This window comes from Fukomys damarensis, unplaced genomic scaffold (assembly GCF_012274545.1).
Source record: "Fukomys damarensis isolate Sample0158 unplaced genomic scaffold, DMR_v1.0_HiC HiC_scaffold_36, whole genome shotgun sequence".
Lineage (NCBI taxonomy): Eukaryota > Metazoa > Chordata > Mammalia > Rodentia > Bathyergidae > Fukomys > Fukomys damarensis.
The window spans coordinates 19724328-19745955 of record NW_022900948.1 but is presented as its reverse complement, the minus strand read 5'-3'; the positions used below and the strand labels follow the sequence as shown (position 1 = coordinate 19745955).

The 21628-nt window shown below is 39.3% G+C and overlaps 2 protein-coding genes across 2 annotated transcripts in view; both read left to right on the top strand.

The window, feature by feature from the left end:
- Window positions 1-21628, top strand: part of Grin3a (glutamate ionotropic receptor NMDA type subunit 3A) — a 156561-nt gene that overhangs the window by 123587 nt on the left and 11346 nt on the right. The window lies entirely within an intron of this gene.
- Window positions 15059-15809, top strand: Ppp3r2 (protein phosphatase 3 regulatory subunit B, beta). Its single transcript, XM_010614338.2, has one exon. It carries the CDS (start codon window positions 15148-15150, stop codon window positions 15658-15660), a length of 513 nt encoding a protein of 170 aa, XP_010612640.1. The 5' UTR covers window positions 15059-15147; the 3' UTR covers window positions 15661-15809.

Genomic DNA, 21628 nt, shown 5'->3' with positions numbered 1-21628 from the left:
AAATAAGAGTTAGCAATGTTTGCAAAAATAGTCCTGCTCTGGCTAATTCTTACATTGTTTTTCATGGCTGCTGAGGTAGTGCTGTTATTTGTGAATCAATGAAAACCCTGGGGAGGCACTCCACATGCAATTCATATCCTCTGCTTTTCTGAAGCCTACACAACAGGCTGCAGGAAACAGGACACTTAGAAAAATGGATGTGTTCATCCAATATTTATTGAGGACTCACTATATGTCAGACATTGTTATGGTTATTTGGCATGTATCACTAAACAAGAGATAAGGATGCCTGCTTTGGAGTTCTGGGTTCTAGCAGAAGTTAATATACAATGAAATAGTACATAAGTAAATTAGATACATTTCAGGGTAGAAGCAGTTTATTCTGGTGATAATAGCGGAAAGGAAGGTCTCACTTAGAAGATGATTATGGATAGAAGATTTGAAGGAAGCAAAGAAAGTAGGGACTTAGGGAATAAGCATGTTGTGTTTCCTACCATGTCATAAGACCAGTACTAGGGACATTAACTCATGGGCTCTCACCACAACCATATAAGGCAGGCACCTTTAACTTCACTTGGAGAAATATGCATGGATTTTCCTAAATGTAATAGTTGGGTTTATACCATTCAATTTATTCAGCCAAGAAAACAAATGAGCCAGTTGCTTAACTTGTGTAAAGGAACAATCACTTGATGTTTTTATCATTTGTAATGACCATAATAACCAACTAAGGCCAAAATTTCTGATTCAAAATTGACAGCAAGATATTAGAAAAAGGAAGATCCCAAGCATGTCCTCAAAGCCATCTGAATGAATGATTTTCACTTCCCTGGTTCACATCTTTGGACTATTACCATTTCAGAGGATTAACAGATGAAAATGTCAGTGGAAAGGACCATCTGTCTCCCAGGCTAGGCCTCTGAGGGCACAATCTCAGAACCCTGCTCCACATAAGCACACAGAAGGGAACATATGTTTGGAGGTACACTAGTTCAACCACTAGAAAAAAATCTACACCACGTTTATTGCAATGTGAAAATACTTAACACAAAGACTGATAAATTTGAAGTTGTAGACTTCTGAATTTGAATCCTGGCTCTACCAATTAAAAGCTGAATGAGTTTTTTCTTCTGTAAAATGAGTAAAATGATAAAACATGCCTTGCCATTTTGTTCCAAGATTAAGAGATCATTTATGGAAATGCTTAGAAAGAAATCTGATGCAATAAATAGGAAATAATAGGAACACTAATTCTTCCTCTTCCTGAATCCAAAAGAAACCTCCTATGATTCATAAATGTCTTTAGGTATTTCTTGTGTTTCTTTTATAAGTAAGAAAATTCACAGAAGCCTTCCATATTTCTTCATATGTTAATCTGCCCATACCTAAACCAGTCACTTGTGAAGAAATGGTATCACTATGATGCATTAGGCAGTCACAAATCACCCTCCAGAACTTATGAGGGAGCAACCTCCATTGGAACACATGATTTTTAACAAATCAAATTTGAGGGCAAGGTAGGTGGGAATTGCTTAATGTAGTCAGCTGAAAGCATCAGCTTAGAGATTGTTATCAGATCAAGTCGATGTTGTTAAGACAACCCTGGGACAGCCTCCCAGATCAGCTGAACTTGGAAGGGAGACAGAAGTAGGAATGAGGAGGAGAGAAAATGTGTCCTATGACAGAACTTCAGAGACAGAAGTAAAAGAGGGCTCAGATATCATCCTGTATCTGTAAATACTAGGCGGACCCTCCTACACCTAGTTTCAGGGAACGTTAGTAACACATATGGATCACTTCTTCCCCAAGAATGATGTGCTGCACTTTGGCATATCCTGCTCTATGCAATAAGAAAGTGCTTGATGATGTTTGCCTGTACGCATTTATGAAGTGAAACATGCCCTTCTGCACTGACTGGAATATCTGTTTTCAACAATGTTAAGACATGATTTCAGAACTCAAAGATAGAATGTAATTCATTGAAACCAGTCTCCAGTTCATTGGCCAAGCTGGGTCTCTGTGAAGGCCTTTGCCTGCTGGATTTCTATTTGCTCAACACACCAGTACACCACGGGGTCTCCACCAGCTTGCTCTTTTTCCTTCTCCCAAGAAAAGCCAAAAGACTAAAACATGCCTATTAGCACTTCATTTGCTTTCTCCTCACCACAAATATCAGGCACTGCTAGGCTGTACAGAGAACAGGCTGGCTTTAAATCCGGCAAGCCATATTTGAAGCCTACCCCTTCCACCATCAAAGGAAAGTTGCTTCATCCAGCTCAGGCTCAGCTTCTTCATCTCCCAGTGGCCTTTTTTTCAGGAGAGCCAATGCTCGTGTCCCTCCTCCTCTCCCCTCCCTCCCTCCTCCTGTCTAGAGCGAGGGAGGAGACACACCGCGGCAGAGCAGGTAGGCTGGGACCGCACATCTCCCAATAGATACTCCTTGATCCTTGAGGAAGATATTTCCTCGGTTTGTTTCTGACTTTATATCCATTTTACCATGTACAATTCTAGTTTACATTTGTTGCCACAAAGCAATTAAGCTCCCTTTTTTAACAACCTGAAAAACATCCTACTTAGGATACTTTGGATCCTATTTTGGGTAATACATTATATGATCACCTAACACTAAAACACACAAGATATTTTATCCCCCATTGCCCATCAGTATTTGGCCTCATGTAAGACCCTTGATCTATTCACCTCCCTTCTCTTTACAACCTCAGAGCTGTCTCGCTATAATTTCTCTGGAGGATAAACTCATCTTTGAAAAAATTCCAGGGCTTTATGTACTCCCCAGAGTCACCCAGGAGATTGCAGGCCCAGACTCTGGCAATTTACAGATAGAAATTTTAAATTGACCTCAGATGCTTCCCCAGCACAACTGGGCCTCTGCCACAGAGGACTCATTGTTGATCAACTCCATAGGGAAAACATATGGCAGGGTGTAAATTCCCAAATCTTCCTTTGACTCAGGGGAAAAAAAAAACAAAATACGTATTTTTTAAAGTCCCAAGTGAATTTAAGAGCTCCAAGGCAACAGTTTTATGAAATCTGTTATCTGCAAGCCAGGGAAGGAACACAATAGATCACAGTTTAGTCAGCTCCCAAATTTCTGCAAGGCATTATTAAGACATAATAAGACATCTTTTTTGCAAATTTCCTTAAAAATAATAGTTGAGTAATTATACTTTTTAAATGGGGCTAGTCAAGATGAAAGAGAAAGCAACAGTCTTGTCAGGGAACCAGATAGCATACTCAAAAAGACAAGAGAGTTTTAAGAAAAACATTTGTAAACATATGCTTTGAGGAAACCAGCACAGCTAGTGCTGTCTGCCCTGGCGGGTAAAGTGAAGGAGCCATCACCATACCTAGGCTGGAGAGAAAGAAATGGAGAGAACCATTCCTAGAACTCAAAGGGGCATAGAAGATGGCTTTCTAAGAGGTGTGGCACAGTCATCCCATGGTGACCTGAATGGAAGAGAGGTGGAGAATAAACACCCTATCTCAGTCTCCCCTACCTTCTTATCTTCTATCACTGCCTTAGGTGAAGGGAGCCTGCCTTTGAGGTCCATAGAAGTCTCTTCTTGGGGCACAAGAAATAATGATGCAAGATGGAGAGTGGATCTGGAAGGGAAAAACATGTCTAGCACAGCCCCTTGTGATAGATGAAAGGGAAATGAAGCCACCTTCAGGAAAAGTACCCATATTCTGAGTCTGTGCAGCCCCTTCCTCTCCAAGCAGGGATCTAACAATCTGGGACAGAGGACCTGCTTTGCTCTGGTCAGGAAAGAGAGAGAAATGCAACCAAGTTCACTGGAATGATCCCACCTTTAGCAGTCAGACCACCTTGGTTCTACCATTACTGTGAGGAGGCAGATGTAAGTCCTTGGGGAAATTACTTAACCTTTCTTAGCCTCAAGTTAATGTAAATCTTGATGCATTGTTACAAATGTTTCTTTGGTTGGAGATGATGGAGAAAGAAGCATGGGAAATAGTATCAAAGTAAAAAATTAAACTTCTCAGTATTTCTATTTTCATAAAACTGCATAAGAGGACCCTTTGGTCTTTCCTAAATGTACTCCATCCCTCATTTGTGTGGCCTATTCCTGACCACCAACTTCAAGAGGGTCTTTCATCTCTTCTTTATTCCTCCTATTCTTGGCCTAACTTAGCTTTAAACTTCACCTCCTAAGAGATGTAATTGTAGGGCAGGGATGGAGTAATGTCTGGTAATCTCATCATGAAACAATTTTAAAAGCTACAATTTAAATGTTGTGCTACTTTGAAGCATCTATAGATGCAAAAATAAAAATAACCATGCTATTAAAATAGCCACATCAAAATGGCACATCAAAATGTCATGAATGCAAATCACTTAACCTCACTGAACTCTATCCTCTGCAAAATAGAGATAATATTCTATGCTTCTGATTTGAAACAAAAAACAAGAGATAATGTACATAAAAGAACCTGACACATAGTAGGTGCTGAATGCACATCCTAATTCTGCTGTGAACTAACAGCATGACCTTTGGCAAAACACAAGTTTGCTTAAATAAAAGGGCCATGAAGGATGACCAGCAAAGAAATATGGTGATCCTCAAGTAAGTTTGTTTAGAAAAGCCCTGGCATATGGCACTAAAGACATGGATCTTGTAATACAAAGGACAGTGAGCTAACTGGAGTCCAGTTTGGCCTCTTCATCCCTAAACATTTCCCCAATCCGACTCCCAAGGACAACCAGAATATGTATCTGATATATTAGTACTTGTTCACCTATTAATATCTATTCACTGAGCACAAGTTTTCTCATAGCAGGTCCATTCCCTGTTGATTTGGGGGAAGGCAGAAAGGAAAGATTTATCCAACCATACATTAAACAGCAAGGCAAAGAAAATCTTCAAAACCAGTTTTCCATTCAATTTATCTTTGATTTATATTCAAAACCTAAAGGCAACAAAATGGTTAGGGCAGTGGGAGGAGGGTTAGTTTTAATGCAGTCTCTTCTGTTCTTGACAACTAGGTCACATCTCAACACCTTCCTGGCCCTCTCATTTCCACCTCGTCCCTTTTCAGTTTAAAATGTCACTGTCTGCGTTTCAACCTGATGAAAGTTATGGCGAGGCAAGGAGAGTTAATGACTGTAGATTGCTTTAAATTGAAAACCTGTGTATGTCGGGAGCCACCTTGACAGCTGAGTGCTTCCCTTGGAAAAGCCTAAGTAATTAAGTTTAATATTTAAGCCAAGCAAAAGGTCAGATGGAACCTATCCAGGTAGTGTTTTCTGGAAACCTGAAAAAGCACACAGATGTACAATGCCCTTTTATGATCTTAAGTAGAATTGGACATGAAAAAAAATGGAAGCCAATATAAAAGGCCTTATCGTCTTCTGCTATGCTACTAAACAAGCTCATACATTATTTTTTCATTAATTTATTCTTCTGTCCATCCATCAGCAAATATGTATTGACTGAACTCTGTGTGCCAAGGCTCATGTCACCCAATACAGAAATGGATTCAGCACTCACAGGCAAGGACAGAAAGAATTGTGAACAAACCTATTACACACTACCACTGAGGTAGCAATAGAGGAAAATGTACGGTGGAGAAATGTCACAAACAACACCACAAGGAAGAATCCTCCAGGAAACATATAAGAAAGATACTGAAACTAAGCCTTCCCCTCCAAAGATAATGCACCAGCTCACCACTGTGTATCTATGCAAGCTGTGTAGCTTCTAAAATTTCAGATCTTCTCCTTCAAAACCACAAATTAATAGTAGGCCCTGTTTGAAAGTATGGAGTCTACTTAATAAAATGGTTTATGGAAAATGCCTAACTCAACAAACATTCTCCCCTCGTCCCTTGAGTATAGAACTACACACAAAGAAGCAAAAATGGTTGGTGAATAAGAACAACACACAAAAAATTACAACTATTGCATCCTTCCTTTTGGACCCAGTCAGATCCATCTTCAGAAAAAACTTATAATTCCAACATACACTATTCTTTACTTGTTGCTTACATATGTTACAGAACTAAAGACTTTTTGACCGGAGGACTTGAGAAATGCACAATTCTGGAATTTCCTATTTTGCAAAGTGCTGTGTAAACCAGCTTTTATAGTATTTTTTTTTCTTTCTCCTGGCTCAGCATCTAGGTTTGAGTGGGGAAAAAGTGAGGAGATTTACATAAACCATTAGGCAGCACTTAAAGCAGATTTTTAAAGAAACAACAGCAGCTATTTTCTATAAGTGTCCTCAATGGTATTTAAAAGTCACACTGCTTGTGGGTAGGCCAAAAACCTACAATTCTCCAGGTTTTTATCCACTCACCCATGTTATAATGAAGTTAGGGCTTTTGTTTCTCTCTTGTTCTCTGGGAACTATAATGATAGAAGTTTGAATTCTGATACAAAGAAAGATAACTCCAAGTGTCCCCTTCACCTTTGCTAATGAAAAGTAAATAGATCTCATGGAATAAGGGCATTCTCTTATACATGCTAAAAGTGCTTGAGCTTAAATTACATCCAAGACCACATACTGTTAATAGTTCTTGCTTTTCTCTTAGTTAAATTTAGTGAATTCATGAATATTTACAAAATGCTATTTACTATGCAACTGAAAGGTTTGAAGAGTGCTCAAACTGATTAGGACTATTGTGGGAGAGAATTTTCCTGCCATTATTTTAGAGTTCCACGCACAGAGGCCTGTGGGAGATCTCATGAAATGTGATTCCTCCCAGGTCCCCTATTCCTAATGCAGTCCATTGCCTCCAGGCTCTGAACATTGCAGTTTGAAGAGCACAGAGAAAGTATGGAAATGGGTAAAGATTGCCATCTAGCGGCTCTGTAGGGAGGAACTGCAAAATATCAGAAAAGATTCTTTTGCTGTTGCTCACAAATGACATTAACCAAATCTAAGGATGTGAGAAATTCCCCTGAGAAATTGCTTCTGAGGGCCGGGCATGGTGGCGCATGCCGGGACTGTATAGTGAGTTCAAGGCCAGCCTGAACCACACAATGAGACTCTACAAAGCAAAAGAAAGAAAGAAAGAAAGAGAGAGGGAGGGAGGGAGAGAGAGAGGGAGAGAGGGAAAAGAAATTGCTTCTGAGAACACTCTCCCCGTGTGACAACCATGAGAGGTGGTGAAATTTCAGAATCTGTTGGATTAAACAGCAGCATCAGGAGAAGCCCTGGAGCACTTTAAGGTGTCCCTCTCCTCCTACAGTCTAGGTAGCTTCCTGTGACATTTAAGCATAAGGCTGGCAGCTGTAGAACCCGAAGCCTGCTCATTTGGAGCCTCACCTCTGCCTCCAGGCTCTAAAGCATGTAAGGTTTCTGTTCTAGTGTTATGGGTTGAATTGTATCCCACTAAAAGGATGATATTGTTCTGATGTCCTAGCCCCCAGCACCACAGAATGTGGTCTGATGTGATCAGTTAAGATGCAGTCTATAGAGGGGTGAGCCCCAAAGCCAGTATTACTGACATTCTGGTAAGAAAACAACTACCATGCAAAAATAGAGACATACAAGGAGAATGTCATGTAATAACAAAGGTTGAGATTTAATTTATGCAGTTGCAAGCAGTGAGTCAGTCAACTTTCAATTACTATGATAAAGACCAAGATAATCAACTAATTAAGAGGATAGGTTTATTTTGGTTCTCACTTTGGAGATTTCAGTCTGTGGTCCCTTGGCACTGTTGCTTTTTGTGCCCTTGGGTGAGGCAACATATTATGGCAAGTTGCACTTAGAGGGGCAAAGCTCCTGACCTCATGGCTGAGACACAAAGGAAGACAGGAGGTGAAGGAATTGTGATAAATACCACAGTCCCTGGTTCCTTTCAAAGCCACATCCCCAATGACCTGAAGGCCTCCCATGAGGCCCCTTCTCTTCAGAGGTTCCATCTGCTCCCAATAGCATCAAGCTGCAGACCAACCCCTAACACATGGGCCTTCAGGGGAACTTTCTAGATCCAAACTGCAGCACCAAGCAATATCGAGATTGCTGATGAGCAGGAAGTGAAAGTGAAGAATTGCCCTGTAGGCTTTAGAGGGAGCACGACCCCGCCAACTCCTTAATCTTAGATTTCTAGGCGCCAGAACTAGAAAACAATGAAGTTGTGTTGTTGAAGCCACTCCATTTATGGTGCATTCTTATAGCAGGACTAGCAACTTAATATAGTCAGCCTTTCACCTCTGGTCCCTCTGTCATCTTAGCTTAACCCTTCATTTTCCAGACAAGTCCATGTAATCAGCATTGCTCCTAGTTGCTCTCCCAGCTGCCGGTCTTTTGACCTGCTCAATAATCCTTCACAATTCCAGAATAATCATTTCAGAATATAATTCCTAATAGATTCTGTGCTTTCTCAGCTAAATAGAACCCAGAAGTCTTAGCCAACATTCCACACCCTCTTTGATCTAGTTTCTTCCAGCATATCTCCTGCTACTTTGCTAAAGTGCTTCAGTGACATTAAAACATCTTCCTGAAATCCATGCATATCTTCTGCCCCACCTCTGTGGTTATGATACTTGTCCACTTTGTCTCCACCAGGATCAAACACTTCAATTAATTGATTAATTAATTAAACTGCCCTCTCTCCAGTGCTTAGGTCAACCCTTCATTGATACTATTGTTTCCCTTGACCTCCCCACTTCAGCCTCACTGGACTGCTTTACGTTCTTCCCACTGATTTGGCTCCTGCAAACTTCATGTCTTTGCACGTGGAGTGTCTTCTGCTTGGAACACTTACTCCTTCCCATAGCATCTAGTTAATTTCCTCTATTCCTTGAGATTTCAACTCCATCATCACTTCCCTAAAAAAAAGTTTCTTGATGTGCAGACCCTTCTTTGTGATAATTTAATTAATATCTATATTCCCTATAAAACCGCAAGCTCTACGAGACAAGGATGTTAGAGAAGGTATCTGCTTTGGGCAACTGTTGTATATCTCTCACCTAGTAGATGCTCAATAAATATCTGTTGAGGGAAAAAATGAATAGTTGAGTATACCAGTGTGTGTATTCAAACAATCCATAAGAATACTCCATTCTCCATTAGAATAGTCCATTTAGAAGCCTAAAACAGGCAATAATCATAACCTCTATCATGTTTGTGTCTACTGTATGCTAAATATTGAGTCTAATTTTTTAGGTATCCTATCTCATTTAATCTTGAAAATGATGCTATGAATTAATGATAATTGCCCTTGTTTTAGAGATGAGCAGTGTCTCAGATAATTAATTCTGCCTGAAGTAATAGTCAAACAATAGAACTTTAATTTAAAACTACACACTCTATAACTCAAATTAAACACCATCCCTCAGTTGAAAAAGAAAGCCAATCATATTATTTCTAATCCTTTTGAATACATGATAAACATAGCAGACTGCTTAAATAGGGTTACATCCTTAAAGCCATATTGCTTATTAAACTAGAAGTTTCAGTGGCAAAACTGTATTTCTCCGGGGACTGTACCTTATTATCCCAGTAAGCTCCATCACCTGACATAGGTCCTAGCATATAACAGGAGACATATATATATTTGCATGTATTTAAATTTGAAGTATCGCATCCAAAGAGGATGAAACACACATAGCCAGCGTCAAAGTTTTGCTTCAGAAAAAGCAAATAATAAAGTAGGAAAGGGAAATGAAGACAGGATACAAACATGTTACTGAGCACCTACTATGGGCTGAGACTATCTTAGATGCATGTTAAATACTCTTAGATGTTGCCTTACATAAACCTACAATAGCACAATGATGCTATTATATCATTTCTGCTTTGCAGATCAGATGCATCGTGCTCAGAAACAGTTTAAATTCAGGACTATGTTGGCTCTAGAGGCTACACTGTGGCCAATTTCAGTACAATTAGATACTAAATTTGGGGATTGGCTAAACCACATAAGGGACAGAGCTTCCAACTAGGGGTCAAGAATACCTATAAAGCCTTTCTAATGAATTTCTGTCCAACTCAGAAACTCAATCTCTTTCCTTACTTGGAGGAGGAAGCTAGATATGAGTCCAAGTCCTCATCAGCTCCATTTCTATCAGTCTTATTTTCCAACAACAACATCAGTTGTTTTTATATGTGACCATCTCTCAGTTCTTAATCTGAAAAATCCTTGAGAGGAAAAATAATGACTTATTGAAATAGATGTGCTATCCAGTTTCTGCTTACTTCCAAAACAATCCATCAACCTTTAATTTATTTACTGTGGTACATGTCCTATAATCCTCCTTATTCCACAATGAGAAACAGAAAGAGTGACCAATAGTGTTTTCCATGCAAATGAGTAAAAATTGTGACTACAGGAAATTGAAACAATGACATTGAGCCTCATAATAATGCTCAATTGCCTTATAAAATGAAGATCAATGGAGAGTTCCGCATTGGCTAAATCTCCAGAATGTTATGCTCTCTATAATTCAAGAAGAAAACAATTCCCTGTTCAACAATTATATTAGTTAACTCTTGTGACAAGATCTCCTTCATATAAATCATTTCTATAAAACAGGTGTAATCATTATCACCATTTACAGATGAGGACCCTGAGGCTGGCACTGTGATGGCTTCTCTAAGGGTACAGTCAATAAGGGCAGAGCTGAGACTAGAACCAGGTACAATTAGATCTTAGGCTCTTTCTGCTACCCCTTGTGTCCTCTTGGTAACACTCACATGGATGAATGCAGCTTACTGAGTTTCCACAATGGCAGCTCCTTCCTAAATAACAGCATCAAGGAATAATTCAGAAGAAAGTCAGTGAGGAATGTGAAAGAGTACTTGGTGCACCAATGATGACCATTACTGTGGCCCTCAATCCTGCAAATGAAAGTCCATGACCAGTCCTGAAAGAGGACCAAATAGAAGAGCCAAGATTAATGCTGATAAAGTATTTAGAGCAATGAGCAAAAGACGTAACTGATATACAAGGAGTGTTTGTTAAATATATGTATATACACTTGTTTGCCCAGGGCTGTCAGGTTTTTTTCGTTTAAAGATTTCATTTCTACTAGCAAGGGTTCACAATAAAATTCATAGTAGTAACACTGACAGTGATCTATCATATTGGCTGATCTCAGCTTTAATCCTCATAAAACTACACAAAGCACAAATGTGATTAAAAAACATGGTAAATATGTAAATTAAAAAGAAAAATAATGTATTACAGTAAAAGACACATCCTCGTGAATTACCCTCAACACCCCCCCCACAATACAATTATCCATTATTTTTGCCACCACTTTTGGAAGCAGTTCTGGAAGTCTTTCAAGAGTGTCTTTTCATGCCCGCCTCAATGTCCTGAATTTATTCAAAATATTTACAGCAATTTCTGTCAAATAAAACATTACAATGTGCCTTCATGTACCTTATTTACTGTATCTTTTTCCTGATGTCAAAATCACACTGAAAAGTAAATGTTTTGGATAATTCAGCACATGGAAGAAGCCACAACAGCACAACCAGACAATCCTCAAAGAGGACTTCCAGACCTGCTTCCAAATGTGGCAAAACAATGGAATAAGTATATTGAAAGCAAGAGAGAATGTTGTGAAGGGAGTTAATAGCAATATGTCTTTTACTGTAATAATTATTTTCAATTCAAATATTTACTGTATTGTTCGATCATAACTCGTGTGTATTAGTCTCATTTTGGGAATGGGAAAACTAACAAGAGATCTAACTGCTATTAAGTAATATTTAAAGTTGGGTAATCTTGTTTTTCTTTCCACTCTGTCATGCTTCTTTCAGACCTAACTTATTCAGTCAGTTGGAATAATAATTTAATCATTAAATATTTTAGCCTTCAAATCTTTCATTTTTCCTTAAATAATCTCAATCTGTGTTGTGCAATATGATATAGCTACATATGGCTTTTGAGCAATAAAATGCTGTGAGTCCTAAATGAGATGGACTGAAAGTATAAAATAAAGACCTATCACAAAAAAGTAAAATAATTAATAAATTGTAATATTGATTACATGTTGAGATAAAACTGAATATATTGTTAAATTTAATATATTATTAAAATTAATTTCATATTTTTGTTTTGGAATGTGGCTACGAGAATGTAGATTTTTGAATGTAGTTACTAGAAAACTTAAATTACATATACGGTTAATACTATATCTCCAGTGGCTGGGGATTTGCCTCAGTGGTTCCACCACCTGGATCACAAGTGCAGGGTCCTGAGTTCAATCCCTAGTACCAAAAAAATATATATCCCTCTATTGGACCATATTGCTACAGATTATTGTACAAATCTCTCACATGTTGACATCAGAGAGAATCAAATAGAAAAAAATGTTTTTGCTTTTGAATTATTCTCATGGCATCAGCCTATAATCCAAGATGTTCAAACACTGAGTTCCATAGTATTTGTTGGACTGCTTTTATTTCTTTCTATGATTCATAGAAAAAAAATCACATTGCAACCCAGAATAATCTGGTTTTTATTTATTATACATATACTATATTAGTTTTATAAATTTCTATGATATATAACTAAAACAACAGTTTAATGAATAGAGAAATTAACTTCCCCTTACTTATACTTTCAGTTCAATCAACTCCTATGCTATTGTGTTAATGCTGGTTGCAATCCACTAACCTAATTTTACAACCCACTAATGAGTTTCAACCTCATTTGTAAAATTCAGCGTAGTGCCTGCAAATGAGATACTGATTCCTTCTGCGCAGAGGTGAAGGGATTTTTTGGTAAATAAGAAACTGGATCTGGTAGAAATGAATGAGCTAGCAGAGGCCTGTGACAGCTATAGCAAGCACTGTGGCCTGTTCAGTTGGCCACCCTGAGGGGAGCTCTGCGACCTAAGTGCTTCCTCCTTTCCATGGAAACAGCATTATGAATGTGTATGACGTTTCTTCTGCTCAGCATCATTCCTTCTTACAAGAAAAAGCAAATGCTTCCTTTGGTATCTGCTCTTTCTACCCAACTCCCACTCCCCTCCTCCACTCTATCCATAAGATTCAAATGAAAGTTGCGCTGCATTATAGGCCATGTCTGATAACTCAACAGTAGGAACCCAACCTAACTGAGACCAATCAGAGCCTGTTCTTGGGATTTGGGCACATCTAACTAGAACAAGGCAAAGTCAGTCTCTTTCGATGATTTATTTGTATTCAGACATCTTTGACAGATTATTAACTTCCCATTATAGCAACGGGAAAGTATATTTCTCGTTGCTGAGTATCGTTCAAATTCTTCCAACAAACCATTTTTCCTAAGCTCCTTAGAGGTATGTTCTCTTGCCTGAAGCCAAGAATCTGGACTACACTCTGATTAAATACGAAATTTGGCCAGTGACATAATTTCAGTGACTCTAAGCCACTGGCATGCCCATATGCAAGCAGGAATAAAATTCTCTCCTATCCCTGACACTTCTGACTTCTAAGAACTGTCCCTTCCAGTGCCTGCATATCTACCCCCAGAGTCTTTGTGCTCTAAAAAGGACATAGATCAGAACAGTTGGTAGTATTCATACACCACTGATTTCGGGAACCCTGTAAAGCAAATTAAAGTGATCCCTTTAACACTGAAAATGCAGTAGATTTGTACCCTGATTATAAAGCAAGCAATTAAGTAAGACAAAGCATGATCCTTGTATAATACTGTAGTTTAACTGGGGGAAAGATGTTTTATTTAATATTCATCGCCAGCTTTTTGTAAAAGATCAACAAATCATTGCTTATAAATAAAAAATCATTTTCTTACAGAATATTAAAATTGCTTTTCCTAATGGTAATGTATCTGGTGACTTACTTAGTTGTGGCATTTTTAGTGGTTACTTTAAGAATGATCTCTACCTAAAGAACCAGAATGTTCCAGTATCTTTTAAAGTGAGGGAGCACTAGCCCCAGCAGTTTGATTTAGTGGCCTGAGATTGCCCTCAAGTCCCTTTGAACTACATTGCTCTTGGACCATATTTATTTCTTATGCATTTAGAGTAACTAATGTGCTGTTCCTAAAGGAAGAAGGAATGTGAGAAAGCCTGTAAGATTAATCTTCAACAGAAAGAACAGATCTAGTTGAATCAAAGGGGGAAGTGGAAGCCACTGTCATTCTCAACACACACAAAAGGCTTCTCTGGCACGCGACAGCTGCTGCTGTTCTGCAGTTCAGCCATCGGGCACCAGGCAAGAAGAATACGGATTGCAGTGACACAAAAACACACACTATGTCCTTGGGACTTCTGTCTTCTTAAAAAATTTGCCTGGAATATATGGCTTTGTTTGAATTTCTCAGGAACATTAGTGCCTGTAAGGGATCCATATAGGAAATCCTGTGTGATACCTGGGAGATCTCTTAGAAGACTCCAAATCCACAGCCTGAAAAAGGTCCAGAGTATGTCAAGCTGTATTTCTATTTTTTTTTTTCCTCATTGAATTTATTGGTACATTTTAGGCATACAGTACAGTTACATTCATTATTGGGATCTTGTACCTTTACCTGACAGGTCTTGGCTCTCATTTTTTCCCCTTGTCCCTGCCCTCAATTCACCCCCTCCTCCCCTCCCCGTTTATAAACACTTTATTTCCATTTTTTCATTTTCTCTTATTTTTTCCTTTCCCTTATTCCCTTTCCCCTACCCTTCCCACTCTCCCTACACCTTTAGCCCTTTTCTTCCTATTTCACATTGTCAATTATCTCATTCTGTCATTCTATTCAGATAAAATGTCATTCTATTTACTGCATATCTGAGACCTATGAAGGCAGCATAAGGAGCTCTGGGTTTCACCCTTTATTAAGCACACACTGTAAGTCAAATTACTGCAGTGAATAACATAGCTGTGGCCCTTGCTGTTTCAGGTTGACCTTTTTGAGGTGAGAAAGGGGGCAAGGAAATGAGAAATAAATTCCAAGAAGAACTAGGGTGATAATGAAACCTACAAACGGTGTGAGAGAAGGAAGGTGGGGTAGCTATCTGCCTCCCGCTTCCTTTACCCCATCTCCACCCACCCGCCCCCGCTACTCCTCACCCACCCCACCTGGCCCGACCCTTGCTAAGCCGATGCCCAGGGCTCTCTGGACAGGATACGATGGTCGCGAGACCCCACCCCGCAGAGGTGGCTCAACCGCTGCTCAGGTTCCCTCCTCCGATCCTGTGAGCTGTTGGCCAGGATGGGAAACGAAACCAGTTACCCGGAGGCGATGTGCTCTCCCTTCAACCAAGATGAAATTAAAAGGCTGAGCAAGAGTTTCAAGAAGCTGGACTTGGACAAATCGGGCTCTCTGAGCGTGGAGGAGTTCATGGCCCTGCCTGAGATACAGAAGAATCCGTTGGCAAAGCGAGTGATCGACATCTTCGACACGGACGGCAATGGAGAAGTGGACTTCAAGGAGTTCATCATCGGTATCTCCCACTTCAGCGTCAAGGGCAACGTGGAGCAGAAGCTGAGGTTTGCCTTCCGCATTTACGACATCGATGAAGATGGCTACATTTCCAACGGGGAGCTCTTTCAAGTGCTGAAGATGATGGTGGGAGAGAACCTCAGTAACTGGGAGCTGCAGCAGCTGGTGGACAAAACCATCATCGTTATGGATAAGGATGGCGACGGGAGACTATCCTTTGAGGAGTTCAGTGCTTTAGTCAGACACCTGGAGATCCACAAGACGTTGATACTGACTGTGTGAGCCCTTTTTGCATCACCATCACCCAACAACTTTTGCCTTCTCTCCTCTTTCTTTCATCTCTACTCAAGGCATCCAGCAACTGCTTCTCCACTACCTAGAACTGCTTCTCTTTTCCAAACTTTGTCACCAAAGCAATGTTAGTAATTGTTCTCGCAGTGACTCAGGGAATCCCTGAGTAGGAGAGGAGCAAGATGAAGGAGCTTGGTGGGGAATGCAAAGAAATTGCTTAATAAATATTTCTGTTTGTTAAATCAATTATAAAAAGTCAAAAACTTGAAAGGCTCAAAAATAAGAAAATCTACATCTTTGCTTTTCTTTCTCATGGTGTTGTAGGGGGGAGGAAATTATACAACTTGTATGAGGTGTCAGGTGAACTGTTTTCATTTACTTGCAGTCAGACATCTTTGACAGATAACTTCCTGTTGTAGCAACAGGAACCAATATATACACTTGGCAGAGTGTCTTTTAATTACTAGCTGCACAACAAAAGCCCATTTTCCCTGTAACAGACCACAGCTCCACATCCCACGATGCACCCAGAATTCCACAATGGAGGGAAGTCCAGTCTAGCTCCTCGGTCTCATTCCTTCAGCCTCTGTCAGAAACTAGCCTCAGGGCTTATGTTAAAAAAGAAAAAGAAAAAAAAAACTGCTAAACTAGGACTAAGTGCCCAACCAAGCTATTAGCTTCAGTGGCAGGGGATTTTCAGAGTTGGCTGCCCATTCCAGCGTTAAATTCAGAAAAAGCATCTTCCAAATAGGGCAGGTTCCTTTCCACAAAAGTACCCTCATCCCCAACACTCAAGCCCACTTTATTTGGAGTAAATGGGACACAGATAGAATGGCCTTACCATCGGTTACAGGCAGAAAAGATGAGGGCTCTCCAAGGATGCTTACGGTGGATTAATTCATGGTCAACTTGGAACGCTCAGCTGAACTGAGTCAGTGTGGTTCTGGGCATAGAAGACCCACCTGAGGATTGTTGCTGGAATGGCATTAAAGAATGAGAGGGGAGGGTGGCATGCAGCTGATTTTCTCGGAGGATCTTGTGGCTGGTTTTCTTGATATGAACTCGCCTGTTCTCATCAGAGGATCTCAGGTCCTCCCTGTCACTGAGGATGGTTGCCCTTCTCTTTGAGGGAACTCTGGTCTTTGCCTTAAGCACCATTTCTGGCTCTAGTGCAGATCCCTCGGCCTGTGGCACAGACCCTCCAACTCTGCATTGCAGAGCTTCTGGCTTCCACCACTGGCCTTGGGGGTTTTCTGGTGCAGATCCTTGATGCGGACGTGCACGGGTCATTGTCATGAGCTCCAAGTCTTGGGCTGGACTTGTGCAAAACATGGCCATGGGATCCAGGCCCTTGGCTGCGTGTTGGGGGTGTCTAGTGTGAGGACAGAGCTTTTGCACTCTTCGGCATTTGAATTTTTGGGTGAATATGAAATAATCCCATAAATTGTGTGTCCTGTGTTAAATCTATTTCCTTAAGCCACTGACTGCAGCAATGCTGAGTGGAATTGCGTTGTTCTGGGGGCTCAGGGATGTAGAGATCACCAACCACGTCTCCACAGCAAAGGCAAATAGTAGCTGCACTAGCTAAGTGTGGTTTTAAAAATCAGACATGGGACATAACAGAGAAACTGAGAGCGTTCATATCCTCAGGAATGTTTTTCCCTAATGGAACATTTAGCCTAGAGTTCCTCACACCCCAAGAGACCTACATCTAAGTGTGTACTGAAGCCTATTTGCTCTAGATAGCATCAAATGTGTAGACAGATTTCCCTAGCTCCCTAGATATATCATGTTGGTAGCTTGAGATTGGCCATAGTGGGAATAGTGTATCAGGGAAAAGAACAAAAACGTTTAGTGGTTTTCTTTGAAGAGTCAGTTTACCAGTTAGCCCACCACCTGCTTCCATCCTCAGTGTTACCAGCTCTCTGACTTCACTCCCACTGCTGTCAGATCTCAGAACACAAGCTCTCCTCACAGGAGCAGGCCCAGGACTGATCCCGGCATCTGCCATTTCATACCACTTCTCTTTCTCACAAAGAACCACTCCTCAACAAGCCACCTAAAGCTGTCAGAATACTAAATGACACATACTCTTTCACACTCAGAAAAAGACAGAATTCTTGTAGTTCTTCTCAGGAAAACTAAGATCAATTTTCTATGAGATTTATTATTAGATTCTGAAGAAATTAGCAACGAGTCTTGACCAGAAAAAGAAAATCAAGTCCACAAATTTAATCACTGGCAGGACACCCATCTACACACTATACTTTTAATAGCATAGCTTACTGAGGAACTACTAAAAATAGGAATTCTTGTTCCTTTAATTCCTCTGAGGTTCCAAAGAAATACATTAATAATCAGTAAAATGTGTGTTCATTTCAGATGCCCATTTCTGAATCCAGTCTTTATATTTGGGGGCCTGATTTTTTTGTTGCTGTTGTTGTTGAGTTCTTTATATATTCTAGATAGTAGACCTTTGTCTGAGGAACAGCTGGTAAAATTTTTCCCACATTGTAGGTCATCCCTTAGCTCTGTTGGTGGTTTCTCTTGCAGTGCAGCTTTTTAATAAGATCCCAGTTATTGATTCTTTGTGCTAGATCCCATGTCACTGAGGATTTGTTTTTTCCTATGCCAATGTCTTTGAGTTTACCTAATTTATCTTCCAGCGAGTTTAGTGTTTCTGTTTTAATATTTAGATCTTTAACCACTTTGATTTTAGTTTAGTGCCTGGTGAAATATAGGGATCTAGTTTTAATAATTGGCAGGTTGAAATAAAGTTTTTCCAGCACCATTTATTGAAGAGGCTGTCTTTCCTCCAGTGAGGATGGTTGGCTCCTTTGTCAAAGACAAGGTAGTTGAGTATGTCTGGGGTTGTTTCTCCATCTTCTAATTAATCCACTGATCCTTATATCTGCTTCTTTGCCAGTACCATGCTATTTTTTATCACAGTGGCTTTGTAGTATAGTTTCAAATTGGGGATTGTGATACCCTCTGTTATGTCTCTGCTGCCTGGAATTTCTTTTGCTATTCTAGGTCTCTTCTGGTTCCAAATGAATTTTTTTATTGTTTTCTCTAGTTCTGTGAAATATACTGTTGGAATTTCAATTGGGATTGCGTTGAATCTGTATAGCAATTTTGGAATTATGGCCATTTTCACTCTGTTAATTCTTCCCACCCAGGAGCAGGGGACATCTTTCCATTTTCTCATATCCTCTTCTCTTTTTTCAGAGTGCTCTAGTTTTCAGTGTATTGGTCTTTTGCTTCCTTTGTTAGATTGGTTCCTACATATTTCATTTTTTTGGATGCTATTGTAAAAGGAATTATTTCCCTAATTTCTCTCTCAGTGAGTCTGTTATTTGCGTACAAGAAGGCTATTGATTTTGAATGTTGACCTTGTATTCATCTACTCTGCTGAATCTGTCAATTAAGTCTAGAAGTCTTTTGGCAGAGTTTTTTGAGTCTTCTATGTAGAGTATCATTATCATCAACAAATAATGAGTTTAACTTCTTCCTTTCCTATCTTTATTCCTTTTATTTCTTTCTCTTGTCTAACTGCTGTAGCTAATGTTTCCAGAACTATATTGAACAGGAGAGATGATAGTGGATATCCTTGTCTTGTTCCTGATTTTAGCATGAAGGTTTTCAGTTTTTTACTATTTAGTATGATGTTGACTGTTGGTTTTTCATAGTCTTTAAGCCACAAGTAAATATATGAAAAAATGTTCAACATCACTGGTCATTTGAGAGATGCAAATGAAAATAACACTGAGATTCCACCTTACCCCAGAAAGAATGGCTGCTATCAAGAAATCAACCAATAGCTGGGCATGGTGGCACCCAGCACTCAAGAGCCTGAGGCAGGAGGATCGCTGTGAGTTTGAGACGAGCCTGGGCTACAGAGTGAGTTCCCGGTCAGACAACTACATAGTGAGACCCTGTCTAAAAAAAAAAAAAAAAAAAAAAAAAAAAAAACAATCAACCAATAGAGGGCCGGGGATTTAGCTCAGTGGTTCTGCCACCTGCCTTGCAAATGCAAGGTTCTGAATTCAATCCCTAGCACTAAAAGAGAGAGAGAGAGAGAGAGAGAGAGAGAGAGAGAGAGAAAGAAAGGAAGGAAGGAAGAAAGAAAGAAAGAGAGGAAGGAAGAAATCAACCAATAACAAATGCTGGTAGGGTTGTGGAGAGAAAGGAACACTTTTCCATTTTTGGTGGGAATGCAGACTGGTGCAACCACTGTGTAAATCATTATGGAGATACCTCAAAAAACTATGATTATAAGTTCCATTTGACCCAACTATCCCTCTGCTGGGTATCTTTCCAAAAGAATTATTCCACAGCACTATATGTGCACCCAGGTTTATAACAGCACAGTTTTTAAGAGCCGAAGCATGGAAACATCCCAATTGCCCATCAACTGGAGCCTGGATAAAGAAGATGTAGCTTTTCTATAAAATAGAGTATTTCTCGGGCATAAGAATGAGAAACTAGAGACATTTATAGCTAAATGGATATACACTGAGGCCATATTCTTAAGTGAAATAAATAAGACACACGTGTAAATATCAAATAGTTTCTCTGGTGTGAAAAACTAAAAGTGTAAATAAGGTTCAAACTGTATAACTGATAATGTAAAATAGGAAGAAAAGGTCTAAAGGAGTAGGGGAAGTGGGAGGGGTAGGGGAAAGGAAAGAAAGGAAAAGAAAAAATATGAGAAACAAAAAATGGAAACAAAGTCTTTGTAAATAGGGAAAGATGGAGGAGTTGAAGGGAGGGCAGGGGAATGGGGCAAAAATAAGAACCAAGATACATCATGTAAAGGTACAAGATCCCAATTATGAATGTAACAGTACTGTTTACCTAAAATGCACCAATAAACTTAATGGAAAAAAGAATAAATCAATTGAAAACATAAAAAAAATAGTAAAAACTCTTTTCTTATATTGATGTGAGTCAGAACCCTCCTGCCAGGTAATATGGTTGAAAGACACAAAAACAATTGATTTTGATTAGTTACAACTGGGTAATCATCGATTAGTTGTATGAACATAAGCAACTTCTATATCTTTCCTCTTTAATTAAAACAATGACCCACCCTGGATCATTTTGAGGATTGGAAAAGATAAAATATGTAAAGAACCTAGGATACAATATGTTAATTCTACTAATTCCCTTCTCTCACCTCTCCTTCTACAAGATTAATATGTAAGGAAGACAGAAAGTAGAAGGTGTTTTGTTCCTTACCAAGAAACTCACTTCTTTCTTTGTAAAAATTTAGACAATGACATTAATAAAATTGTCAGATAATTTGAGACAGATAAACTTAGGAAACATAAAAAATAGGAGGAATGCAATAAGGTAGAAACACTACTTGGCCACACCCAAAATTAACTGGATATTTGTATAATCCTAGACTAGCAATCAAATAACCAGAAACAATGTCAATATTCTTCCCAAACCCTGAAGGGCCAATAGACTTCTAGACTTGAGAAGTCAAGAAACTTTAGAGATTTTCTAGTTCTAGACTAACCTATTTAACTTTTTAGAGGAAATTTTACTTGAGGAAATTGAGCATGCTAACCAAGATCTCAAGAAAGGCAATTATTTATAGTTACAATGTGCACATTAGAAAATTAGAAATCTTGAATTATGACCAAGGGCTTGAAACATGTTGGATTACATATTCAAATTTAACAAGGAAAAGAAAAATACTTCAGCTTCTGGAGATTCTGGAATCATAAGAAACCAGTTGCTCAGTCTACCTAATATATCTTCCCAAGGCTTTGTAACAAAGTTTTGAGAGCTTGTTTCTGGGTTTAGCACTGAAAAGTTCTGACAGGACATTTGGGGAAATGTGTCACATTTACTTCCAAGTTCATACTTTGGTTTTTTCCCCATAGTTAATTGTTGTAAAAAAAAAAAAAAAAAGTTTAGGTCCTGGGATATAGCTCAGTGGTGCTGC